Below are 27,606 nucleotides of genomic sequence, written 5' to 3' on the forward strand. Positions count from 1 at the left end.
GACACTGGACAGCAATGGCGTGACACAGCATCATGGACCGTGGACTGTAGTGGGAGAGGCTGAAGCTGCTTCAGGCAGATACTGCCCAGTGGAAGGTATCATCAGTCATCTCCGGTACCCACAAGGTCACAAGGTGAATCCTACTAGCTTACGAACTGATGCAACCCTGTCCCGTACAAGGTCATAAGATGCATCTGTGTAGCTTGATAATTGATGCAATCACAAGGTGAATGTTACGTAGCTGTGTAACCGATGACAACGCAAGCTAGGGCTTCTCCATCACCTGATGGGCCTGCGCAGGCATCTGACTGATTGCAAGCATGGAGCTGTGGACTGACCACCTGAAAGATGACCTAGGTTACCTTGTCACCTGATGATAGTACTTTCACACATTCCAAGTCGGCTCTCAGTCTGTTAAAACAGGACGGTGCATTTTCTAGCATGGCTTGATGAAGGAACTATGGAGACGGTCTGTTCCAAACACTAGTGGGATTTGCCCGCTCCAGACACCTCAATGTTCTCCTGGTTATGAAACACGACACTCAATCAGCAGCTTGCATCCTGGAGATCTCGTTTTAACAACCGACAGTGACATCTTTCAGGTCTGTGAACTAGAGTAATGCTATATGGTGTGCTAGACTTGATCCTGATCGTACAGGTGGACCTCTATGTAGGATGTCGGCACGAAGCCCTCGGAGGTATCGTCCCGCTTGACCCGCGTCCACCCGTCGCCCTGGTCAGCCTCTATGATGTTGAACTCTTCATTCTCCAGCATGGAGATCGACCCTTCGCTGCTTCCTGAAAACCACAGCAACAGGGTGAGTTTATTTGGGAGAGGTAATGTAAAGTGAAATGGGGTTAATGTCATTTTAAAGACTATTGCACTTATATAGCGACGTGCATGCGTGTGCGTGTCTTCCTGTATTAGTCCGAACTATTGCCAGTCTTATAGTGCTAGCCCACTGAGAAACCATGCCGCAGTTCAACATGGACACTCCACTCAGACACAGTATACTGACTCCGAGCCAACCAGTCCTTGTCTTGTCCCCAAACTACTGAGTGTCAGGCAGGATAAAAACAACTACCTTCTTTTAACGTCTATTGGCATGACGTCTCCAGGTAGATGCTGTTTCAACAAGACCATGGAGGCGGTCTTATTTAGGAGGACTGTGTTTTCTGCTGTCTAATGACAGATGGTCAACACGTGTACATAAAGATAAATCAGCATCAAGCTACTTAGGTACGGATGTTGTGATGAAAGTTGGCATGGGCTTTGCTACAGTTGTAGAACTCACCATCAAAAGGATATAATGCCCGACAGGTTCCGATGATAGGAAACGTTTCAAACTCATCCTCCCCCTCCTCATCTCCATCAATAGGCCTGAAACAGAAGGTCAGTATGAGACGTTAGCAGTGAGTGGGAGGCAGTTTCATATTACGATACAGTGAAGTTTCCACACAGAAACATAAATATCAGAGGTACATATCATATATAAGGTTCAGCTAGATGTTTGTTTTCTATGGATGTGAAATGAACGTTGCAAATATTCAGAGTAACATTTGTATCAACATCAAAACAATTGTTATTGTTAATAATTCTTGGAATACTACCTCTATTACATCACTGCCATAATATTGTATTCAGGCTGCGACCACACTAAAACTAAACAATCAGATTTTCATCAGAAGTCCTCCTCACTGTCAACTATACATCATTAGTCGTATCCCTAATAGCACTCTGGACGACCTCTTCCATGTGCAGAGGCAGGTCATTTCGGGTCTAAATGACTTCATTTCCTTTCTAGATGTCATTTCCGGTCTCTCAAAGGTCATAAAAGTGTCATCTATGACGTCACTTCCGGTATTGGTTCCGGTCGTGACGTCACTTATTCCACTTGTGATGTCACTTCAAGTCAGGAGGAAAGACCGAAGTGATTCAGGTCTCAGAAGTTACCACTTTGGTGAAACCCACAAGCTCGGGTGTGCTGCTTACAAATCTAGAAACATTACCTGGGCGAACCAGGATTCAAAACACACGGCAAACTGCGGCACCTTAGACGACTGGGCACCCCGTGCCCCCACAGCACCATGATGTGACAGACACGGACAGCATATACTTACGCATACACATTATGCTGCAGGTTTGGTGTTCCTGGCTCGGAGACCTGCTGTTGACTGGCTGGGGTACTGCCATCTGACACACTTGGGGACAGCGACTCGTTAGACGTACTGTGGCGCCGATGTTTACCATCAGCCTCACCTAGATAATTCTGGAACACATAACACAAACACTCATTTCATCACTCAATATGTCCACACTACCTAGTAAGTTGAATGCTGACTTTCGTGGAACCTCGATAGCCTGGAAATAATTTAGGGACAATGTTGAACATGAAACTCATTATTGCCGGACACTTGTTTATCCAAACAACTAATTTCAGCAAGCAAGTCATCTCTATGAACACAGTAGGTAGATTTACGTAGTCAGTAGTGATGGGTATTGGCCTTTTCTATAGCCATAAATTGCAATAATGATTCATGTATTGCGATACATACCACAATATATTGCATGCCTTCTTTCATTTGTAATTTGTAACAAAATACTAAAAAAGGTCACATACATCACACTTCCCCTGCAGTTTTTTGACAACTTTGTAGCAGTCCACCATTTTGTTGGATGTTACTCTGGCCACAACACAAACGTAATAGACAGATCCTATACAGGAGGCTGGTCGTGAATAATTGGGCTTCTTGGATCACAGGAATCAGATGCTAATTTCATAATTTCAACTGGAGTTGTCACTGATGTACATTTTGCCAACGAGATGAAAATATGCATGATTTTGAAAAACCCAATATACACCAGTATTTTCCAAACATATTGTCGGAAGTATTCATACGACAATCCTTAAGAACTCTCCAGTATAATGTTATATGTTTCAGGACCTACTGATTGACGAGAGTGATCTAACTGACGTGTCTGTGTGTCCACCTGCCCCCTGTGTCTGTACTTGGAATCATATTGTTTAAATGGCATCAACGTGTTTTCACTCACCTCAAACTTTTGCAGATCTTGCCGTAGATCATCTATCTTTTGAGCATTTTCTTCTATTTTCTTATCTAAGGTACTTGGATCTCCTAGAGCCGGGTTGTTTGCATAAACATCTTTCATCTTCAACATGCCTTCCCTGTAACAGCAAGCCATGTATACAGTCAAACACCGTTGTGTGGAAGTTGAGAGACCTATGTCAATACTGAGGTTCCACACAACCGAAAATGATAAATAAAGAAGGAACATGCAGGGACAATGCTTTTACTTCGAGACAACAGTAAGTTTGACACAACAGTGTTTCACTGTAATCTCAAGGTATCCCTGTAAAGGCAAGTCCCATGTAATCTCAAGTTGAACTTTATAGCTATCCCTGTAAAGGCAAGTCCCACATAATCTCAAGCTGAATTATAGCTATCCCTGTAACAGCAAGTCCTATATAATCTCAAGTTGAAACAAAGCTATCCCTGTAACAGCAAGTGCTATATAATCTCAAGTTGAAACAAAGCTATCCCTGTAACAGCAAGTCCTATATAATCTCAAGTTGAAACAAAGCTATCTCTGTAACAGCAAGTCCTATATAATCTCAAGTTGAAACAAAGCTAACCCTGTAACAGTTTAACTCTACATTACCTCTGTCTGTCCTACCCCCAAGGACTACCACAACCCTACAGTTCCTCTCTGCCTGTCTTACCCCCAAGGACTACCACCCTCCCTCAACCCTACATTACCTCTCTGCCTGTCTTACCCCCAAGGACTACCACCCTCCCACAACCCTAGAGCACCTTTCTGCCTGTTCTTTGGCCATTTCCTTCTTGATTGCATCAATCTTCTGCTGCAGCTTCTTCCGACGCTGATTGGGAGGCAGGTCACTGAAGTCTTCCTTTGGGTCATCCACCTGAAGACAATCAAACCACTCATATCTCACTCTAAACTGGTCAATATCCATGTAAACGCCCACCATCTAGCAGATATGTCACAAGTATCTTTAACAAATCGTTTCTAACAAAACATTTCGTATTTACCACAAAGCATGTCATTCACATAACAATACTCTACATGATCATTAAGCAAAGCGAAATAAGCTGCTAAATTTGCGTTCTTTATCTGTGGGATCATGCCATGTTACACAAAATTACTCAATGTTAATTTCATGGCAGGTCACAATTCATATACAATGATATGGCTGTATGTCACTGAAATGACCGCACATCATCATTCCTAAAGGACAACTGTATTAATGACAATGCCACAACGAGGTCAAGGGACCTCATACTAGCATCTACCACTGATAACCCTCAACATGCACGCATGCAATACCAAAGCATACCACAGCATGCAATTTCTACCACTGCTGTTTATAACCACCTAAAACCGTTTTGGTATTCCACTTACTCATTTGTAAGCACGAGACAGCGATTAAGCTGTCTATACTGTTTCATTACTAAATGTTATCAGATGAAATACTTAAATTAATCTTTTTGTTCTGTTTGTTGTTTAAGACCGCACTCAGCAATATTCCAGCTATATGACGGCGATCTGTAAATAATCAAGTCTGGACCAGACAATCCAGTGATTGACATCACAAGCATCAATCCATGCAGTTGGGATACGATGACATCCATCAACCAAGTCAGCGTGCCTGACCACCCGATCCCGTTAGTCACCTCTTATGACAAGCATAGTTGCCGTTTAGGGCAAGAATGGGTTGCTGAAGACCTATTCTACCCCGGATCTCCACCGGTCAGTTAAATTAATCAGTAGATCATAAAGAGCATTTACTGAGCACAGCAAAAATGTAAATAAATATCCCAGGCATTGATTAAATGTCCAGTGAATGGTGCCTCAGTCCATCAAATATCAAACCTGGACACTTGCTTAGGAAAAGTAAAGCATATACTGCAAATGTAACACATTAAATCAACAAAAAATAATTCCAGGCAAAAAAAACTTACTGCGAGCCTAAGGACAATGTAATGTTCTGTTATGGACAACATGCAGAAAACACTGGTGAGAACGCAGGGAATGTTAAGTAGCCTCTTACACCAGTGTGAGGACAGGGTTAAGGAAGTCAACCTGACCCGCCTACTTGTGAAGTCAAGTGTTGATATTGTGCAGCAACACTCCGATGACCACATGGCTTGATTTACAGCTTCTGGCACAATAACAATACTCACTCTCTAATTGCACCTTGTAAACAAAGTCGTACCAAATAGTTGTCACATACTGTTCTCGCTTAGAATTCATAGCCTGAACTTCATGTAATACAAATTGATTTCGTTATTTGTCAAGTAAACTGTAGTCTTCCATATTACAGAGCACCATGTTATCAAGACATTAATCCATCCTCGTGGACAGTTGACATTAATGTATAGTTGCATGTTAAGTCAAATTAACATTTACACAAGCATATTTGTCAACTGTGGTTTGTATTCTGACTTTATGACTGCCCCGTGGCCTAGTGGACAGAGCGTCCGCCTGGAGAATGGAAAGTCAATGGTTCGCGTCCTTGGCCATGTCATACCAAAAATGGTACTTGTTGTTGCCTTGCCTGGTTCTCTGCATCAAGGGGATAAAACAAGGACTAGTCAGCTCAGTCTGTACACTGTGTCTGAGTGGAGTATCCATGTTATACTGTGGCATGGTATCTCAGTGGGCGGGCACTATAAAACCAGTTTTAATCTGGACTAGTAGTACAAGCAGCCATTCACACTCATGCATGTACGTTGATATAAGTAAAACAATCTTGAACACGACGCTAAACCCCATTTCACCTCACATCAAACTTTAGAGTTTAATGAAGCATTTGCACATTTCAGAGTGAGTGAGAGAGTGAATGTTGTTTTTCGCTGAAGTATTTCAGCTATATGGCAACATCCAGTAACTGAATTTCACACAGGAAAACCAGTGGTTGACAGTATGAGCAACTATCCACGCCAGCTAGAGCCATAGTATCAGAAAGATCCCAGGTTTAGAAGTGCTTAAGACAAACATCAGATACTTGGAATCCCCACCGACAGGTCAGAGGGTATAAATGGGTATCAATGGAGATCCACTTCAACATCACTCCGTGGACATGTCATTTGTTTGCTTGCTGTCAAACCCCACACTCAGCAATATTCCACCTCATAGAGTCTGGATCAGAAAATCCAGTGATGACATCATGAGCATCCATCTACACAAATGGGATACATCAACCAAGTCAACAAGCCTGACCATCTGAACCTGATAGTGGCCTCTTGCGGCGAGCATGGGTTGCTGAAGACCAATTTTAACCCGGATCTTGACAGGGTTGAATTCTGAATCAAATCGCAGCCACAAGAAATAACTTTACATGGTGTCGTACATTTGGGCACCTCCAGGGCACAGCCATGTTGTATTAGTAACAGTGTCATGTTAGAACAACACTGATGGTAATTAGAGTTCCCGGCCACCAACATCCAAAGGTCAAGGTCATCATGGTAGTTAAGTACAACAGAAATCATTTGGTTAATAACTCACAAAACAGTGCTGGAGATGGAACTAAATGGGACGGCTTGTTTGCTTTTCTTCCTTGTTTCTAAAAAAAGTATAGTTGCATCTATCTTTTTCAAAAGTTAGGGGAGATAATTATATAAAACATGGTGCTCAGGCTGGTTGCTTGTGACAATGGACGTATCATCTAAAGAGATGAAGATTTAGACACGGTCACACTATGTAGCAAATTTGAGTTAACTTTCTCGAATATTTCTCTCCATAGATAGATATCCATATTTCTGTACCAACACTGCTTTGATGGAACAATTTCCTGTTATATACAATAGATAGACATGCATCTTTCTTGATGACATCACAGAGTCGCTACATGTTCTCTAAGACAGTTACCATGGTTACATACTGAAGGAAGTACATCTAGGACTACAAGTTGTAAACTTGTAACCTGGGCATGCCCTCTGTGAAACTTTCCCAATCATTATGCTGTGCTGTTTGTTAAAGTGCTCTTTGACAATGATTAAGAAAATTTCCCAGACCATCCCACGTTTTATATCCCCATCTGGTGTTGTACAAGGGAGAAATATGTTCTTAAACAATAGCCCACAAGTGAAAATCAGATGCTGAAGCTGTTTTTTCAACCTATATAAGATTTGTTCCTCTCTGAAAATCCTGTTTTCAAACAAGATACAGCATCACAAGTCTACATAACTCACCTGTCCGGATTAATTTTGATTGTATTCCATGCACTTTAAACAGTTGCAACATAAATGTATTTCCTTGGGACTCTTCTGCAAAGATGCCCCATGCCAAACATTGTTGTTTGCGTATTTGATAGCACTACATGTTTGATAAACATCGGATCTTGACAACTATGTGAAAAGAAACTGTCATCTATCTTCACTGATAAAAGAAATTTGTTGGAGGTGCAATCTTCTGTTTGAGAACATGTTTCAAATATTTCTGGATGACAGATTCAACAGTCTTGACTGTTTGCTCAGAAGCCAGAGTGTGATGAATTATTTCCCCTTGTATATATACACCAGACAGGGTGGTAGATTCACAGTATATACCACAGATCCAGAAGTCTATGGCTAACCCAGTTGGAATCATATTACTTGTCATTCTGCTGCCATTTTTCAAAGCAAATGTCATCATGCTATACACATTCAGAGGAAATACAATTTGTTCCTTCCTGAGTAAAAGGATGCAAACACAATTCTTACTTCACAGAGCTCTCAAAAAAAATGAATTCTTGTGATCGTTAAACAGGAAAAAGCCCATTGTGCAATTTCCGACATTTGCTTTGTAAAACAGGCAACAGAAAACATTGTGGAGCAGATTTGCCACACAGTGACAACTAACAGGCTGTAGTTATGACATTTCATTAACTAGTTTAACACTGTGTATACAACTGACTACACTAATCCTAGACATGACCAAATCAACTGTCACAGTGTGTTGCATCTGCTAACTCTAGGAACTGAGTAAGATGCAGGCTCAGTAGATCATCATATCAAACCATATCTGCCCAGGCCAGGATTGACAGCTCCATAATGAATACCAATAATGGTAGCAATATAATGGAGTCAAGAAAGAGACGTCCTTTTGTACATGGGATTCAAGGGTCTATTTAAAGGGAATTTGGGACGCAAATAAAATCTATTTGGTACGTATATTCAACATTTAACAAAATATGACGTACATAATAATTCCCTTTACCGGTATGTATTCTATTTTTAAAATATTTTTCTCAGTCATTCAATTTCAAATCATACCCTTTCATGAGCTAGGAATGAGTTTGAAAGTTTTTCGTCTGCGATCTGGATTCTGCCTTCGTAGAGTGAATTTTAAGAATTGTGTTAAGTAGTCTTTCGGATTCAGGGGTGAACAAATGAGACCGACTGAAAAATGAGAGGGGATTTGGGATTCAGGGGAGCAGGGGATGTTTCCTGAAATGCCATATTCTGATATGATCATCTACTCAGCCTGTTCTGACACCTGGGTCTGGATGCTACAAGATATCATAGACACGGCATACCTGGATGAAACCTTCATATACACTGGGTACATGTGTGACACATAGCATACATATTTGACACATTGCATACATCTGTGACAAGTTGCATACATCTGTGATGTGATTGCAATATATTCCATACTTTAAGCTATGTTAGTATTAAATATATGCAAAATGTTACTGGGATATAAAAAATGATAATTTCGAAATGGTGTAAAAGTTGTTTGTTACAGGGCACAGGGATTACGTTTTAGAAATTGGTTTAAAAAAAGATGTGGGTTGCTAAGAAAGTGGACACTGTCCTATCAGAACGAACAGTTATCACACTTAAACATGACAGGTTGTCATGGTGACATCTTAAGTTTACCAGAAGTGATGTTTTTGTGAATTTGGATGATACTTATGAAACTTTGGATAGCTATTTTTCAACTTGAAATCTAAATTATAACTTTTTAAAGACAAGAAATTCAGAATTTAAAGGGAACATATTTCCTGCATTCCAACATAGGAACACCTAGTTTCTGAGAGCAAACATAGGAGTACTGTGTAGAGTGATTGTCTGTGGCTGTAATGCATGGTCTGTCTATGACATAGTGCAGTAGATCCAGTGAGAGAGACTGACGGACGACGGACAGTGACACAGACATACGAGGTGGGCGACATATTTACCGTGGTAGAGATTGTGGGTAACTGCGATAACAGCTAGAAACAAAATAAATACACACATAGCCTTCAGTTCCAAAGTATCTAGCTTGGATGAGCATCTCTAGCGCTCTATGCTTATATGGATTCAACTCTCTCTGTATGAAGCTACCCAAACTAAAACCAACCAATATCTTCATACCAGACCGAAGTTGCAATTCATAGAAACATGTAAGCACATTGTACCAAGTTGGGATACATTATCGTTAAAGAAGATGGATTAATTTTGAATTTTTTCACCAAGTCAAATAATAATTAACGCATCAAGATACTTTCTGGGTGTTGATGAAATCATCCAACTTGATTCCAAGTAGGCCTGGAAAACGTGCTGAAGAAGGTGAGGTTTCTAATAAAACTGTGCCAACCATCACCTCAGTTCGTCATACTTCCAAACAAATGAGAAATGTAAAATTCTATTGTAATAAATCTTTGTCCTGGAAAAAAGCAATGTAAACAGTGACGCACAAAAGAACAAAATTAACAAAACAATACCTGGAAGCAATCTGACCATGCACCTTGACAAAGATACCCAGCATTATGCCATGATCAGCAGCTACCTCTAGTGTTCCATGGACTTATTGACTTCATAAAAGGGCTCCATTTCAGAACTTTAATTGTTGACTTATTATTGTGGTTTACCATATCGCTGTAGTAACCCTATCTCAGTGCTGCCCCCTTAAAACAATTTAGATTTGGACTTGTTGCTACACGGAGCTGCTGACTGTGCCAGTGTTTTCCTAATAGATTCCCGATCCAAATGTGCATCGTACTTTATAGGCTTCAGCAAAGTGCCAGCGTCATGATCTAACGACAAAGGCAACATGATTTACTTCATGAGACACTCGTCTTCACATACAAGTACTTATATTGTAGATGGAGCAACAATATATTTACTTATCGAGTTGGAAATCGGACTGGTAAAGATTTTTTATCTGCAATAGCTCTCAACGATGACAGCCATAAATCTGTACCTTCTCGAGGATCCATACCCGGTAAGTACATGGAAAGCTGCATGATGGAAAATAGATGTACACATATTTGAAGGCAAATCTATTAGGAAGCAAATTGTCTTGTGGTCCAAATCGGGAATCTATTAGGTAAACATGATGGGACAGCCCGTAGCTGTGCATGGCGACATGTCAATATCAAGGCAGCACAGAGATACACTTACCTCAGCTATCTTTCCATATAGCTTTTAAAAACGCATTCATAAAATTAAAATAATGTGACATTATTCGGATGCTACAAAACTACATGGAACACAAGGTGTCCTCCCCATCTGGCCGACGCTGTCAAACTGCTTGCAGCACAACTACTCACACACCTACTCATGCCATGCTGAAAACATAGGACTGGGTACTAGACAGGAAACTCAGGGGAAACTATAATGCAGGATGGAAAACAGGACTGCATTCTTTACATACCAATAATCCAATGATCTTTAACATGAGGAAAAACAAATAATAACGGCTGGCTAGAAAATAAAACTTTGGTACAAAATTCTCCCGAGAAATTCTGTTGGTTGTTAACACTCACACAAATACACTGAAGAGAAACCTACAAACAAATTGAGTCAACAGTCAGACACCAAGCACTCAAATCGAAAAGAATATATCCTGACGAAAAATTGGAAGCGTCATAACATTAATACGTCTCTTGAGTTAAATCAGTTGTCAGGAAAGATGTATGCAATTCATTAAAATGAACTACGGTGAAAGGTCTGCTACGTGAGACATGAGAATACATGTGAATACATGTGAATTGATGTGATGAACGTTATGTGCCCTTGAAGGATGAAGCCGACGATGAGTCAAGATGAAACATGTCTGACAACTGATCTAACACAGGAGCTTCACTGACATCCAACATCTAGTCTAACTGCCATCAAACAGACCTGAGATTTCTGCAGCAACAGTTAATAAAAATGTTCAGTCAATGTTTAAGAAGACAAATCATCTTTAGAAAACAAACTTGGAAATTCCACATATTTATAATTACAAATTGGGAATAATGGTAAAAACAACTGAGCACAACATATCTGTAGGAATGACTCCATTACGCCCCAAATTTTTAAATAAAAACCTTTTAAAAAAATTAAAAAAAGAATCTGCAAAAGTAACACCTAGAGTAGACCGTACAATGAAGTGCATGATAAATATTCACTTTACACATGATACAGTAGGTCAGATGACCATATGCAAGAGGTTGTGAAATACATCGGAGTGCATACCACACAGTCTCTACAGTGAAAGCTGTATTATAATCTAGCCTATCTGCCAATGCAACAAACACTCTAGCTTGGGTTAGTGGCATATGGCTGCCTACACATAGTTAAGAACATTAGGAATAAAGAAGATTTGCTATAGTATGGATAAACATCTTGTCTTTTTTTGAAAGTAAGACAAACGTTGATTCATTGTAAACAGAACGAATTCCCTCCCTGTAAATCACATCTACTGACAATAATACCTTGCCCTACAATAGTCAAAAACACATCTTACAATCTAGCAGTACTACCAACACAGAGTAAGGGAACAATAAAGTGGGCGAAATATTTTGGCGTTCTTAAAGTTCCTCATAGTGTACCACCTGCTAACATTTTGTGAGTTCACACACACAGCTTGAGACTGAATACTTACTGATCAATTACATCTGTGAAATAAAAGGGGGCTGGCAACGGTAGGATATTGTATTATGTGGGTCTTTTGGTCAAAGGTTCAAACACAGGATTTGAAACAGATATGTAGGATGCCCTATTCACTTCAAAAGTTTCTTTAAGTCTAGATGAGCCAACATGAAATAAAGCTTGGAAAACACCAGCAAAATCAGTAGACATGTGAGATGAGATGTCACAGTCATTACATTTAAAAGAATCTCTGAGTCTAGTTTACCTAAAGGATTACAATAAAATGTGGACTAACATCTAGTCTCTGAAATGAAAATATTTTACAGATAAATTATCATCTTAATAAAATACAACAAAAAGGAGCCCAGGGACTTCATTTTGAGAAACTGCAGTAATCTAGACTTGCCAAATATTACAGACCAGCATGGGCTGTATGGGATCAATTTGTTTTCAGGTCTGTATGACAGACAAAGCAAAATGCATCGTTCCCTTATGTTCGGTTGGTAGTACATGTGCTTCCTAAAAGAACAGTGCACACTCCTGTTAATATGCTAATTCAAAATGACAAATATGTTAGTAGAGAGACCAACAATCTGAACATGACCTACCTTTGATGACTGAAATAAACCAAATATTCCCCCTCGTTTCCGACTCTTGCCAGAAACAGTGGATGTCTTATAGGTATTTTTCATGTCTGAAGGCGCTGATTTGGGTGTGGAGTGGTTCGAGTTTTCGGTGGCCTGCATGTTGCTCAGATCTTCGAATGGAATGTCACTGGGGACCTGAAACCCTGACTTGTGCCTCTCGATAACCATCTTTGAATCCTGAAAACATAAGATGAGGTCCGATGAAATGGAGTAAACGCCACGTCCAAAAGTATAGCACTTAAATAGTGACGTACAAGTGTGTGTGAGTGTGAGTGTGAGTGTGAGTGTGTGTGTGTGTGTGTGTGTGTGTGTGTGGGATTGTCTGGTCTGGACTCAATTATTTACAGACCGCCGCCATACACTGGAGTATTGCTGAGTGCGGGGTTAAACAACAAACAAACAAACAAACAAACAAACAAACAAACAAAGACTCTAACTCTGTCATCTACTTCCTGGTAAGCATAAACATATTCTTCTCTACTAGCAATATTCAACACTACATTCAGACATTAAACAATTGTGCATGGTTGTATTGAAGTCTCACTTCTTTTGCATTTATGGCTGCTGCAGCCTTCTGCATGCCGTCGATGCAGGTGTTGATGATGGGGATGACATTCCTGTCAGCCTCTGCACTCTGACCTATAGCTGACTGGAGGCGGTTGATTCGCTTCTCGTCCATATCTTGTAAACCCTGAAACACACACAAATAAGCTTGTACTTGTAAAAAGATGAAAGGGTAATATGATATAAAAAGTTGATTAAGATTTTTGATTTGATCTGTTTGTTGTTTAACGCCGCACTCAGCAATATTCCAGCTATATGACGGCGGTCTGTAAATAATCGAGTCTGGACCAGACAATCCAGTGATTGATATCATGAGCATCGATCCAAACAAATGAGATATGATGACATGCAGTGAGCCTGACCACCCGATCCTGTTAGTTGCCTCTTACGACAAGCATAGTCGCCTTTTACGGCAAGCATGGGTTGCTGACGTCCGACAGATTTGTTCTTGGGCTGATAGTTTATATAAGTAATTATTAATTAAGTATTTTTAAAGTAATGTGATAAACATGACATAACTTTCATATTTATAAACAGTAGGATTAGACCTTTCAAATGGTGTATGACATATAGTCGCAAACATGTTTTACAAGCTGATACTTTCCTTGATAAATGAGTGAGTGAGTGAGTGAGTTGGGTTTAACACCGCTTTTAACAGTATTCCAGTTATATCATGGCATGTCAGCTTAATGTGGGAGGAAAGCCCGAAGTGATGCAGGTATCAGGCGTCTACCACTTTGGTGAAACCCACAAGCATGGGTATGGTGCTGCCAAACCTAGAAACATAATCGGGGCGAACCGGGATTCGAACCCACAATCATAGGTTTCTAGCGAGTCCAAGGGACGCAACTCTGCACAGTGAATTGCGGTGCCTGAGACGAGTGGGCCACAAGTGCCCTCCCTTGATAAATGAAGGCTTCATCTATCACTACTTAATCCCTGGGAACTCGGTGTGATAGCAGTAAAAGCTTCTGTTTGACTGGTTGTGTTTTGTAATTGATATTGCAAGTGTATGTCTCCCTGCTTCAACAAAAATGTTTGGGTCGAATAGGACTGGAACAAGTCCAAATTTACTCCACTCTATTACCCGGGTACCCACCCCTCTACTCCCCGGGTACCCACCCCTCTATTACCCGGGTACCCACTGTGGGTCTCAAGAGACAGGTACAAAATGTCCAATTGGCAAAACGTATTTAGATACATGTATCAAACAATCTGGTCATGTATACAATAAAGTTGACTTAAGTTATATCTTTATTCAACAATAGTCCGAAAGAATGGGTGCATAGTCAGAAAGAAATGCGAACATAAGTGACTTGTAGCGTAACCATAGAGTTTTAGATAATTTTTGTCTTTAAACAATATATCACGTGACTAACCACAAGTCTGGGTTGTCCTGTGGGTACCCGGGTCCTACTCGTCCTTACTAATTAGCCAAGTCGGTGAGCCGGCAAAGCGCTTTCGAGCCCCCACAGCGCTTATTGGATCTGAAAAAGTGCGCCTGGTAAAGGGCACTACTCCCGAGACCTCTCCCACACTCTTGTATGGTATAATTATTATGTTATCATCAACTTGCTGTTAGGCATAAGTCATATAATTGGCAAATGCAATGTTTGAGGGGTGTCTTCTAAGACTCGTTCATGTTTTGAAAGTGCAAGTGGAAACCACTTGGTTTTGTATTCAGAAATGATAACGTAGACCCATACTGTCAGATCATTTTCTTCAAACATGCTGTCTGTTGTCCCAATCTCACCTGTCGTAAGTTCCTAAGATGGGTCTGACCCTGTCATAATTTTGGTACTAAACTTACGATAACATAGCACTAAGACAGCTTCAAGAAACGTAGCACTAAGACAGCTTCAAGAAACTTAGCACTAAGACAGCTTCAAGAAACGTAGCACTAAGACAGCTTCAAGAATGGGCTTAGATAAGATCTTTTTCACTATGAGACATTTATGACAATCTTAGTAACAGGACTGTGAACAGGCTGCCAGGTGAGCTACAAAAGGTCCTTGCTCAAACAAATTGCATACAGTAAACTACATTTATAACCAAGACGTTTATAACCAACTGACGGATATAACGAACAGTTAGTTTTTTTGTCCTGTCCCTAAGCTGTATATGCTGCATACATGCTTATAACAAACTACGGTTATAACAAACTCAAATAAGTGGTCCCTTTGAGTTGGTTATGACTGTAGTTCACGGTATGTTGTGAATGATGAAGACGGGTGTACTACCTGAAATACTTGTGGCATGCCGGTGGAATAATACTCTCTCTGATGAGCATTGGTCTGCTGGAGCTGGGCAGCGTACTCGTTTTTGCAATCCTCACATTGAGAAGCCTTCGTATTCATCACAATTCGATGCTGCAAAGTTAAGAAATAAAACATGGGAGTCCAAGCATGGTGAAACTTGAAATGGTAAAAGTCCTACTGCAGTCCGTGCCAAATACTCTCAACCTCCTAGTCTGAAATTTTCACAACTTTCAGCTGATAATAGTATATACATAACACTTTTACCTATGTTCCATTTGAGGAACAAACCTGGAGCCTTCCTGTGACAGGAAGATCATTCTCTCACTACACTAGCTCTTCCCACATACATAGCCCAGTACTGAAGTCAAGCTCTACTCAAACAAGACTGACACACAGGGTGATAATTACCTTTTCCACTTCAGCTCGGGACAGATTGATGTCTGCATCAGCCTTCCTGTAATTGTCTAGAGCCTTTTCACTGTCTTTGAAAGCCCTTTCGTACTGTCGTTTTGACTGAAAGGTGTAGAAATAATGTCAACACCATGTAAAGTTATTCTTATACCTCAGAAACAGTACACAACATACCTTTAACTCAGAGATATTGCATCAATCTACATTTCTTCACTTGAGAATATACAATCAATACAAAAATGACCATGTCATATTTATTTTTACTACAATTTGAAAGCATTAATTACTTGAAATGCCGGATGTCATATTTGCATGCAATGTAATTACTCTGATCAGTTGTTTAAAACAAATTCCTCTGCACAATTTTTGTTTGTTTGTTTGTTGTTTAACGCCACACACAGCAATATTCCAGCTAAATGACCAGACAATCCAGTGATTGAAATCATGAATATCGATCCATGCAATTGGGATACAATGACATGCATCAACCAAGTCAGAGAGCTTGACCACCCGATCCCGTTAGTCGCCTCTTCCGATAATCATAGTCGCCTCTTACGGCAAGCATGGGTTGCTGAAGACCTATTCTACCCCGGATCTTCACGGGTCTCCTCTGCACAAACATCAATTCAAGTAGTGTAGTGTCTACCGCTGAAACTGTGATAGCTGGCACACAGTCTTGAGCGTTACCTCTCTTTGTTCAAGAACACGGAAGCAGGCAACCACATGGCATATGTAATTGAGACAAACACCTAAGAAAATAGAGCTTGCATAGCCTTGTACTTATTCTACAAGTTGGTATCTAACAGTACTCCCAATTGTCTCCCCTTGCTCAGGTGTCCCAACCTGTTGGTAACTCCCAACAGAGAAGTCACGGCCATGCATCTCACCTTATCTAACTGTTGGTATGACTGTTTAAGTGAATCTTGAATCCTTGTTCCTTCATGTAAATGCTGAAATGATAAACACACATCCATGAACACCCCACAGGAGCTAAGACATGAAAACGTGGCAGATTTTAATCATTATCACACACGCTTTATGGGGATTGTGTCCTGTTTGTAAATGTGTGGCCATTTCTATATTAAGTGTGTACATATCCTATAGTTTGGTTGATCCCTGTAGGTTGGGAAGTAGGCCTGTAAGGGATGGATCTCTCCACCATTTGGAAATCTATAACTAATGTCTATATGACACCTCTTTATATGTATCAATTATAAACAATAGGGTTTCTATGAGTTTTGTAAAAGCATGAAAACAATAGTCTATTTTTAAACATCTTTTAATGTGTGCATCTGTCAATAAAACAACTTAAAAAGGATTTTGGGGGTAAATTAACCAATGATCAACCAGACATTCTAACTTCTTAATTTGCATTGCATCCAGCTTCACTTTAAAATACAAAATTTGGTGTGTTATGATTAAGACTGGTTTTACGCCACACTTAGCAATATTCCAGCGATATCATGGTGGTGGTAACCAGAAACCCACATCACACCCATCTAGGGAATCAAACCTGTGCTTGCGACATGACGAGCCAATGCTTAACCACTTGGCTACCCCAGGCCCCTATTAAGACTGAGTCTGAAACAAGCAATCACCCTTTTCCTCTCCTGTCTGAGCTCCCCGATGAGAGCCTGCAGGTCTTTAAAGACGGTGCCCTGCAGGTTCTCAGCCACCATCTCATGCTGGCCCGCGATGTCATGCAGCTCCTTCACCATGTCCACAAACGCCCGCGACCACGTAAACCTGAAACACAAACCCACGGATTAGTTACAATAGCCACCAGCTGTTTACTTATGTAATGTTTGTTGTTAAAGTAGGACCATTTTGGTCTTCACTGTAAAGTTTTCCCCAAAACCAGCATCACATGGCTGCAGTATTCCTTCCATGTAAAATAAGACCTGTTTTCCCCCAAACCAGCATCACATGGCTGGAGTATTCCCTTCCTGTAAAGTAAGACCTGTTTTCCCCCAAACCAGCATGCCTTTGCTGAAGTCTTCCTTCCATGTAAAATAAGACCTGTTTTCCCCAAAACCAGCATGCCTTTGCTGAAGTCTTCCTTCCATGAAAAATAAAACCTGTTTTCCCCAAAACCAGCATGCCATGGCTGGAGTATTCCTTCCATGTAAAATAAGACCTGTTTTCCCCAAAACCAGCATGCCATGGCTGAAGTATTCCTTCCACGTAAAATAAGACCTGTTTTCCCCAAACCAGCATCACATGGCTAAACGGATTTTCTTCAGACCCGACAAGAGCTGTTGAGATAAAAGACTACAGGATGGAAAGAGCTGGAGTCCCTACCTGACTGTCAGGTATATAGAGGGGATGTCATCCACCTGGGAGGGAGGGAGGGAGGGAGGGGGTAATACACAGCCCCACCCACACCTCCGGACAGTTGCCAGGAAACACAACTTTACACAGGTAGGTGGGTAGGATCATGCAGAGTTGCCATAGATGAAGCCAGCTAGGAACGAGATAAACACACTGGGGCAGCTATAGATACTGGTTACACCTTCACAGGTGAGATGTCAGTATAGAAGGACTGTCTGTGTCATTCCTTTGGGTCAAAGCCATTCCAGGAAGAATAAAGATCCTATTGATGATTAGATGCAAGATGGAATGTTACTTAGTCACTGTCATAGCAGTGTGAGAAATTGGCCTTGACTAACTGCCCAATAGTTAAGGTATCATAAGGACTAGTACAAACTTGCCCTTTTTAAGGGTTTTGCTAGATGTAATCATTATTAGGACTAGTGGACGAAAACTGTTAGTTTCTACCGCTGCATAGGGTCAAGTCATAGGGTAATAGACAAGTGCTTGACCATGTCTGTATTATTACAAACTTTGGTATGAACAATCAGCCAGTGTTTAATTGTCCTCACATACTTAACACATTTATTGCTAAGCAGGAGCAGTGACTGAGTCAGTAAGTGAAAGTTATTGCATGGTACAGATAGCAATACTACACCTCTACCAGTCTGTAATAAACTGAAGGTTAGACAAACCAGAGGTTGATAGCATGAGCACCAATCCATGCCACTGGGCATACTGACACTCAGCCAGGTCAGCTCTCATGACAAGGAGGGCATGGAATTAGTTCTTAAACCTGTTTCTCTGAGATCACTCACAATGTATGTTTTACTGGATTACACCTCTTCAGCCCAGTGAAGTCTCCAGCCCATATTCATATGTAGCAGCCATTGTGATCACCCAATCTCCAAAATAGTCCTTTTTGTTTGTTGTTTAACACCTCACTCAGCAATATTCCAGCTACATGACGGCGGTCTGTAAATAAGAGTCTGGACCAGACAATCCAGTGATTGACATCATCAGCATCAATCTACGCCATTGGAATACGATGACATGCATGAACCAAGTCAGTGAGTCTGATACCGTTAGTCACCTCTTACGACAAGCATAGTCGCCTTTTACGGCAAGCATGCCAAATTAGTCAGTTCATACAACACAGGGTACTGAAGGCCAAAGCTCAAACCTCCACTGCACCACTGTTACAAAGCATTGCATGTTCCTGTAATCATGGTAATGTTCTGTCAATCATGTATTTTCTTTGTGTCGCACACACTTAGTCTGATTACACCATCACAATCTATCAAAACCAAAACCTAAAGCCCGTGTGTTTTATTTCATATGAAAACAATCAACAAAGAGGACGAAAGAAGCCAGCATTGCCTAATCACCAGCCTACTACACAAGATAAACAGGATTAAATTGCTTTTTATGATTACGCCGGTGTGGAGACTGTACTGGATGCCAGGCCAGGTTCACCAGCTGTTTCTTATCATAGCCTGGAGTTGGTAATAATGTAGAAGGCACAGAGCTTCGGGTGACTATCTGCCCTGGCAAGGAGGAGGAGGAGGTATCTTCAACACAAAAACCTGTGTCAGCAGTTTCTGGTTGACTGCAGCTAGACATGATATGGGTGTTACGTGGCTTGTCTTCCAGGTTGTTTAAGCATATCAGGCCAGTTGAAGGCTTTTCAGAGCTTCTTGGTGAGAATGAGTGAGGTGGGTTCTACACTACTTTTAGCAATATTCCAGCCATATCACAGTAGGGTACACCAACAATAGGCTTCACATACTGTACATGCATGTGGGGAACCCAGCCTTGGCCTTTCAAGATGGACCACCTCTGAGGTCTTGTGGTAGAAACTACGCCCGGAGAGCAGCAAGACTGGGGTTCAATCCCAGCCGCGTCATACCAAAAGAAGTTAAAAGATGGTACTTGTTGTTACCCTGCCTGGTGCTTGGTATTAAGGGGCTAAAACAAGGACTAGTTGGCTTGGAGTCAGTATACTGCGTCTGAGTGGAGTATTCATGTTAAAACTACAGCATGGTATCTCAGTGGGCTAGCACTATAAAATCTGCATTAGTCCTGACTAGTACAAGTGTGAGTGCACGCTCGCACACAGCGATATAAGTGCAATCATCTTGGACTCGATGTTAAACCCCATTTCACCCCACCTTTCAGGATGACAAATGAACACTCTAACCACTAGGCTCCCTCACCACCCCTAGTATGGTAAGAGGCAGGATACAAACTGTGGGAAGGCTTGTCTGTAAACAAGGAAATACAGTGGTGTGGCCTTATGTTGACTGCATGTTGAAAGGGACCAATAGATAAGTAGGTCAACAGGGGTTAATAAGAATATTCAACTGTTCTTATTGTCCTCCATTTTCAACTTTTAAAGTACACACCAACATTGTAACATAATGAGGCAAGGTACGTGCTAATCCGCAGCACACATGGCTGTCACAGGTAAGCTGATTGTGGTCACTCCATGAGGTCAAATTCTCAGCCAGATAATCAGGACCTCAGGGAGTCGCCTCTTTCTTTATATCATTGTACTTTACATGGGCCAGATGACCATGTGACCTCGGGGAAACGCCCCCTTTTTTATACCATTGTACTCACATGGGAAAGCCGAACTATACAATAGGTGTAAAATGTTTATTCTGATTACCAGCAGGATGCAGTTTACCTGCATACCTTATCTGTTTGGAAATCTACCTCAGCAATTGTACAATAAATACGGTTATTCTGTATATTAGCTGCATTTTCACTACAACCCATGTTGTTTATTTTCAAACACAATTGTGACTACAATGTCAACAATACTGTGGATAGATATCTATCTGTTTTTAACATGACACAGATTATGAATCATATTTGATTTATAACCTTCACATACCACTAACACAACCACCTTTCTTGGCTGACCACTTGCTTGTCGTGTGCCACGCCCCCTTTTCACCATTATGGTCACAATTACAGCTGACCACTTGTTTGTCGTGTTCCACGCCCCCTTTTCACTATTATGGTCACAATTACAGCTGACCACTGGGGATCCAAGTGCCACACCCCCTTTTCACCATTATGGTCACAATTACAAGAGACCACTGGTCATCTAAGTGCCACGACCCCTTTACATGACTTTTTGCATGGGTGCCTCCTTATCTGAGCTGCCATTCCTGTGACTCCATTCTATATGGTAATGAACAGAATAAGCTTGCTCTGTGATCACCTGTGTGATGGGCGAGAGATTGTGGTTATCCTACAGAGATCAGCAGTGTGCCATGCAATACTGACATCTGACACCTAGTGCTGCTAACACACCAGGATTTATATCACAACAGTTCTGTGAACAAGAAAATAAAGTGAAATGGCCTTATGACTGTTGACTGCATGTTGCTAGGGACCGATAGACAAGTAGGTCGACAGGGGTTACTTAATAAGAATGTTCATGACCAAGTACTGTTTCTCATTTTCTTCCATCTTCAACTTTTAAAGTACACACCAACATTGTAACAGGTAAGCCAATTGTGGTCACTCCATGAGGTCAAATTCTCAGCCACATAACCATGTGATCTTGGGGACACGCTCCTTTCTATAGATCATTGTACTTTGAGTGAGCGAGTGAGTGAGTGAATTGGGCGTGACGCCGCTTTTAACAGCATTCCAGTTTTATCACGGCATGTCAGCTTAATGTGGGAGGAAAGCTCGAAGTGATGCAGGTCTTAGACATTTACCACTTCGGTGCTGACAAACCAAGAAACATAACTGGGGCAAACCAGAATTCGAACCCACAATCATAGCTTTCTGGCATGCCCAAGGGATGCAACTCCGTGCAACGAATTGCGGCGCCTTAGACAACTGGGCTAGATGGGCTAGATGACACGCCCCTTTCTTTATTTTATTGTACTTTCAACATGGGCTAGATGACCATGTGACCTTGGGGACAGGCCTCTTTCTATCCTTTTTTTTTCCCTTTACATTTTTATTGGATGTAGGTCATTCCAACAATTACATGAAAAGCATATGACATGTTGACCAGAAGTTGTAAAGTTTATCGATATTGTCGGTCATAGCAGCTGCACATTTTGTTACATAATAGTATTCTGACTGTTTAAGTATTATTGGACTCACATACTGCCATACATCTGACACCCGCTGTACCCAATACACCGAGCTGTACATCAGAACAATTCCTGTATCTGCATCAGTCAACAAGGCTTCCATATCAACACCAGGTGTTAATGGCCAATGTTAAAGTTGATTAATGCATTTAAATAATCCATAAAGTAAACATCAATACTGACTAAGTGGCAACCCATCTGCTGGCAAATTGTTGTCGGCAGTGTTATCATCAAGTATAACAAATACTGATTCAGTGGTGCCACTGTCGGTTGTCACGTACAGCATGGTGATGGTGATGTGGTGGTGTGGTGTTGTGGTGATGTGGTGGTGTGATGGTGTGGTGGTGTGATGGTGTGGTGGTGTGATGGTGTGTTGGTGTGGTGGTGTGGTGGTGTGATGGTGTGATGTGGGGTAACAGAGTTGAGTTAGGTAGGTCCGACATGGAATGTTGTATGACAACAGTCTGTATATGACAGCGGTCTGTAAATAATCGAGTCTGGACCAGACAATCCAGTGATTGATATCATGAGCATCGATCCATGCAATTGGGATCAATGACATGCATCAATCAAGTCAGCAAAGCTGACCACCTGATCCCGTTAGTCACCTTTTACGACAAGCATAGTCGCCTTTTACAGCAAGCATGGGTTGCTGAAGACCTATTCTAACCCGAGATGGGTGTGCTGTGGGTGTGGGTTGTGCTGTGTGCAGTTGTGTAGTTGTCAGGGGTAGGCACCATGGGTCAAATCTAACGAGTCCACAGCTTATTTCGGAATAGTGTTTATGTAAAATTGCTAGATTATGGTAGAAAACAACTTAGTTAGTCCCTATGGATTTTCACGTCTCTCTGACTAACAGACAAGAGGTCGTGTCTATCCCCAAGTGTGGGGGGTCTGTATTGGGGTTGTGTAAGGTGAGGTGTGATAATGCCATGGTGAGTTGTGTAGTGTGGGATCAGTGTATAAATTCAGATAAACTCAAGTCAGGCAGCTGAACTGGCAAGTCTAATAAATATGCCTTAAAGAAACGTGTTAGTTTCAAAAAGGTGCAGTGAAAAGCCAAGTGTCAGGCTTGATAACAAAGTACCCGCTTCTAATGTCTTTTGTTATGACATGGCCTGGGAATCGAAGCACTGACCTTTCACTTTCCAGACTGATGCTCTATCAATATGCCATAGCTTTTGATTGTCTATTTAAACTTCAAAAGCATACCGAAGTCGGCATATTATGCATCCTGCTCGAACCACAACCCTACTAAGAACGAAAATTTACATTGAAGTCCACATTTTACTGTCTATATTACATTTTTTTTTTTTAAGCTTATAAGTGGTATATAATTGGTTCGTAACTCTTATCCAAAAGGTTTAGTTTCAACGAAGTTTGAACAGCTTGCCACCCCCTTAAAAAAGCATTTCAGTTATATCCCAATGTGTCAGCTTCAGGCAGAAGATGCAACATCGCCTGGCATCTCAAGTGGTCTCTCTCTTCCCCATCTCTATGACGTGATCTAACATGGTTTTCACATAAAGTCAAGGTAACAGATCGTACAGTATTATTGTGTCGATATCTAGCAGAAAATAGTGTTGATACGATTGGGTATCATGTCACGATTACATTCTATCGATATGAAACGCTCATATGCAAGAGCCATATCTCAAACCACAAACCAACACTTTTCTGCACGAATATTCAAATCTGTCAGGTTATTGGCACCATCTATAAAATGTCCACTCTTTAATAAAGCAACCCAATCAGGTCTTAAATCGTGTTGTTCCTGCCATGAGATTGACTCGGCTAATTGTTGAACTTGCGATCAATACACTGGAACAGACGGAACCATAGGCCATAAATCTTCCAAGAATATTGGCTTTACTTCATCCCACCAGACCTCTAAAAGACATATACTGATTTCATTAGATTTTGTCCCTTGTGAATTGACATTCAACTGGAAAGTCATAATGAATTCTTCAAAGGAAAAAAGGTGACAGAAACCTTTCGATATGACGAGTTCCATTGTATGTTTCAGTGTAGTATTTACTCTTCATGGTCGTCTTGACATGGCAGCTGAGTGTTCCACACTATCTTCCTAACAACCAGTGTCCGAAATAACTGCCTGCACGTGGCTGGTAACCTTTTTGCTGAGCTGCATGAAATTTTCCTCCACCTGCCTGACTTTCTGGCACATAAATATATGACTACTTTCGTATTCAGTTTTATTATGACTCCTTGTAGATTCTCAAGTAATTGGTTGCATTATTTCAACTGAATCGAGATGCTATTTGTCTCTAATTTTGCTTGGGGTGATTTTTCATTATTTATTATGTCTGAGTGTGGGCAGGTAACTTTGAAGATGGGCAGGAAACACTGATGGGTCACCTGCCCAACTGTCCTGGTTGGGTTTTAAAATAATTTCAAACAACTGAAAAATCTTTCTTCATGACAAACTATTACCCTCGTGTTCAGTATAAGTCTAACTTGTCATAAAAAAATAGTAATTCAAAAAAATAATTAAAAAAACAATTAGTCAGATCCACATTCAGGGCACCATTGAAACGGAGAAATATTCAACAGTTTAAGAGTTCTGCTCTGGAAATGGAAAACGGACAGCTGACAGACGATGATTGTTACACAGATTATGATAGGTAATACATGTCACACAGGGGTACAATGATTGTATGTGAGCCCACCATCAGAGCATGGCTCCTCGCATGAACAAAGTACAATTCCACACGTGTCATACTTACACATAATCATCTTCTTCTTTCTTCCGTGGTTGATAACTCTTCACTAGTTTTCTGAAACAAACAATGACAACAATTACATGATTATATCAATGTGGTCTCAGTTGAAGTCATAACACTCACAGCAATATTGAGGAACATCAAGGCTGCAGACATTTGGGTTTCACTACGGCAGTTTGCGACTATATTCAAGTATGATTATGTCATGCTTCAATAAGGGGTGGTCGGGGAGCCTGGTGGTTAAAGTGTCTGCTCGTCATGCCAAAGACCCGGGTTCGATTCCCGACATGGGTACAATGTGTGAAGCTCATTTCTTGTGTCCCCTGCTGTGATATTGCTGGAATATTGCTAAAAGCTGCGTAAAATCAAACTCACTCACTCATGCCTCAATACAGGATACATGTATATATACTGAACCAAAAAAGTTGGGGGGTCATGAATATTTTGGGGGATAGTGAAATTGTGTGCTCAGTCTTAGACTATAGAGATCGATAATTGTTTGTTCCAATCTGATTTTGAATACATTTGTTGTTGAATTAGTTGTGAAAGCATCATAAGGGTATGTACAAGGAATAATGAGTGTAATTTCTGAAATGAGTCAATATGTGATGTGTGCTTAACTAGGAGTCAGACACACAGGATGAGACAGTGCTCAACTCGGTTAAACATTGAACAAAAGCAGGGCTCCCTTTCACAAAGTGAAGTGTTGTTAACAACGTACTCATCAATATTCCAGCTATATTCCAGCTTGACCACCCGATGCCGTTATCGCCTTCAACGTGACCCATTGTAACCCAGGGCTCACAAGTTACAAATTATATCAATTACAAAATAAAATTTCACTATGAATCTAGTCCAGTAGTCAGAAAGGAATATGCACTTGGCCACTCCTGAAATGGCATGGTTCAATAGTAAAAATATACTTAACCAATGATTAGTGCTATAAATGGCTATACAAAGTTATTATTGTTCAACAATGAGATCGGAAAATGAGTGAGTTGGTCAGCTAATAGTTGAATTGACCAGGCTTCAAGATGGTGTGCAGTGACGAGGACACCATTAATCAATCAGTGGGAGTACACGCTGTCACCTCGCCATGACGGCTTGCACCTACATCAAACACACCTACCCCTGCAGGGCTCTCCCACAGCCTATCAAATAGCCAGGAGTAGTACCTGATTGAGTACTGTGTCAGTCCACACAGAGATCACAGAGTGTAGTAATTGTCACCTGCATCGGAAGGGTTTCCAAAATCAAAAGACTGCCCTTATCAATAAATGGCCTGTATTTTAACAAGCTGGAGTGAGTGAGTGAGCATTGCTCCCCGCAATTGGGATCCATGACATGCATCAACAAAGTCAGCAAGCCTGGCCACCCAATCCTGTTAGTCACCTCTTATGACAAGCATAGTCACCTTTTACGACAAGCATTGGTTGCTGAAGATCTGTTCTACCCCGGATCTTCAAGGGTTTCACTGAAACCACGATGATAGCTAACTGTTGGGCTTATCGTTGGCACAGGCACTATGAGTGTCCCAATGTAGGTTACAGTGTCTTATGGAGTCTGCCATCTACCTAAGCCACAAGCAATCTCAATCAATATCGGAAATATCATCTTAATCTCAACCCAACTATCCTTAGCGCTTAGATTCCCTGTCCAATCAAGAACCCTTTTACAATCATTAGGGTCAACCCCCATTTACAATCCTTATGGGTAACCCCCCAGGGTTTTACTGGATGCAAGGTATAGCATCCTACATGCATACAAATTGTGAATGGGCGCAAATAATACTCACTGTGAGTCCTGTTGGACGGAAGAAAAATTGACTGTGTCAATAAACTTATCAACATTGCAGACTGCATGTCACATATTAGTGATATTTCTTTTCTCGTAAGAAATACACTGAAAAGTTCAAGGTGTCACAGGGAAACTTCTTCAGTCTAACATTAGAATCCCTATCTATAACAGGCTAAAAGTTCCTGATCATGCGCAATGGCTTGACATCCAGAAAATCTTGGCCCCCAAAATCTATTACTGAGTTCTTTAGAAGCCAAAAGTAGATGGACCCAGGTAAATCCCTGACACCCTTTATAATTTTCTGGTTAACATCCCTTACAAGCCTTTCGGTTAACACCCCTTTATCGTGTTCTGGTTAATACCATTGATGACCATTAGGGTTAGTTGTGAGTTAGGGTTGGCTATCCCACCTCTTGTAGCGAATCTTTCCTGAGGTAATCCAATGAAACCCATTGTAATCTGGGGTAACTCTGTATTCTTATCAACAAAATATGTACCTCTGGAACATTCTAATTGTATTTCTTCTGGCTCCAACAGCATTGATGACTGTTGGAATCACACAAATCAGACAACTATCGAAATGCATCAATATGAAATAGCCTTCAGAAATAAGGTACAAGGACCAAAATTTTCAATTAATTATTTCAAAGAATGACTTTGCAACAAAATCAATATGATGGCATCAAGTTACTCTCAAATTCCCCTCTTCTGAACATGCAAACTCCTCAGGCATTTCTAAATCGGTACAAAATTACAAATTAATTCTATTAATCTACAATTTCTTTTCCTTTTCGATTGTTCAGCCAATGGCCACCAAATACTTCCACTCCATTCTGGAGATGCCTGGCTAAGAAGCAAGGACAACAGAGAATGAATATCATCTGGC

At 40.9% G+C, this 27,606-nt stretch overlaps 1 protein-coding gene across 1 annotated transcript in view; it reads right to left on the reverse strand.

Annotated features, from left to right (window-relative positions):
• Positions 1-204: 204 nt before the first annotated feature.
• The window catches only part of LOC139459807 (cdc42-interacting protein 4 homolog), a 55,181-nt gene continuing 27,779 nt past the window's right edge, over positions 205-27,606 (reverse strand). The window contains exons 3-14 of the mRNA XM_071241493.1: positions 24,927-24,977; positions 17,347-17,494; positions 16,636-16,698; positions 15,746-15,850; positions 15,320-15,448; positions 13,060-13,206; positions 12,477-12,692; positions 3,835-3,947; positions 3,056-3,188; positions 2,122-2,270; positions 1,296-1,381; positions 205-798 (exon numbers count right to left, since the gene is read on the reverse strand). Coding sequence (XP_071097594.1) covers positions 635-798; positions 1,296-1,381; positions 2,122-2,270; positions 3,056-3,188; positions 3,835-3,947; positions 12,477-12,692; positions 13,060-13,206; positions 15,320-15,448; positions 15,746-15,850; positions 16,636-16,698; positions 17,347-17,494; positions 24,927-24,977 — 1,504 coding nt within the window. The 3' untranslated portion in view covers positions 205-634. The remainder of the gene's footprint in view (positions 799-1,295; positions 1,382-2,121; positions 2,271-3,055; positions 3,189-3,834; positions 3,948-12,476; positions 12,693-13,059; positions 13,207-15,319; positions 15,449-15,745; positions 15,851-16,635; positions 16,699-17,346; positions 17,495-24,926; positions 24,978-27,606) is intronic.

Source organism: Haliotis cracherodii, unplaced genomic scaffold, assembly GCF_022045235.1.
Source record: "Haliotis cracherodii isolate W230 unplaced genomic scaffold, xgHalCrac1.p SCAF_13, whole genome shotgun sequence".
In the NCBI taxonomy this organism is placed as follows: domain Eukaryota; kingdom Metazoa; phylum Mollusca; class Gastropoda; order Lepetellida; family Haliotidae; genus Haliotis; species Haliotis cracherodii.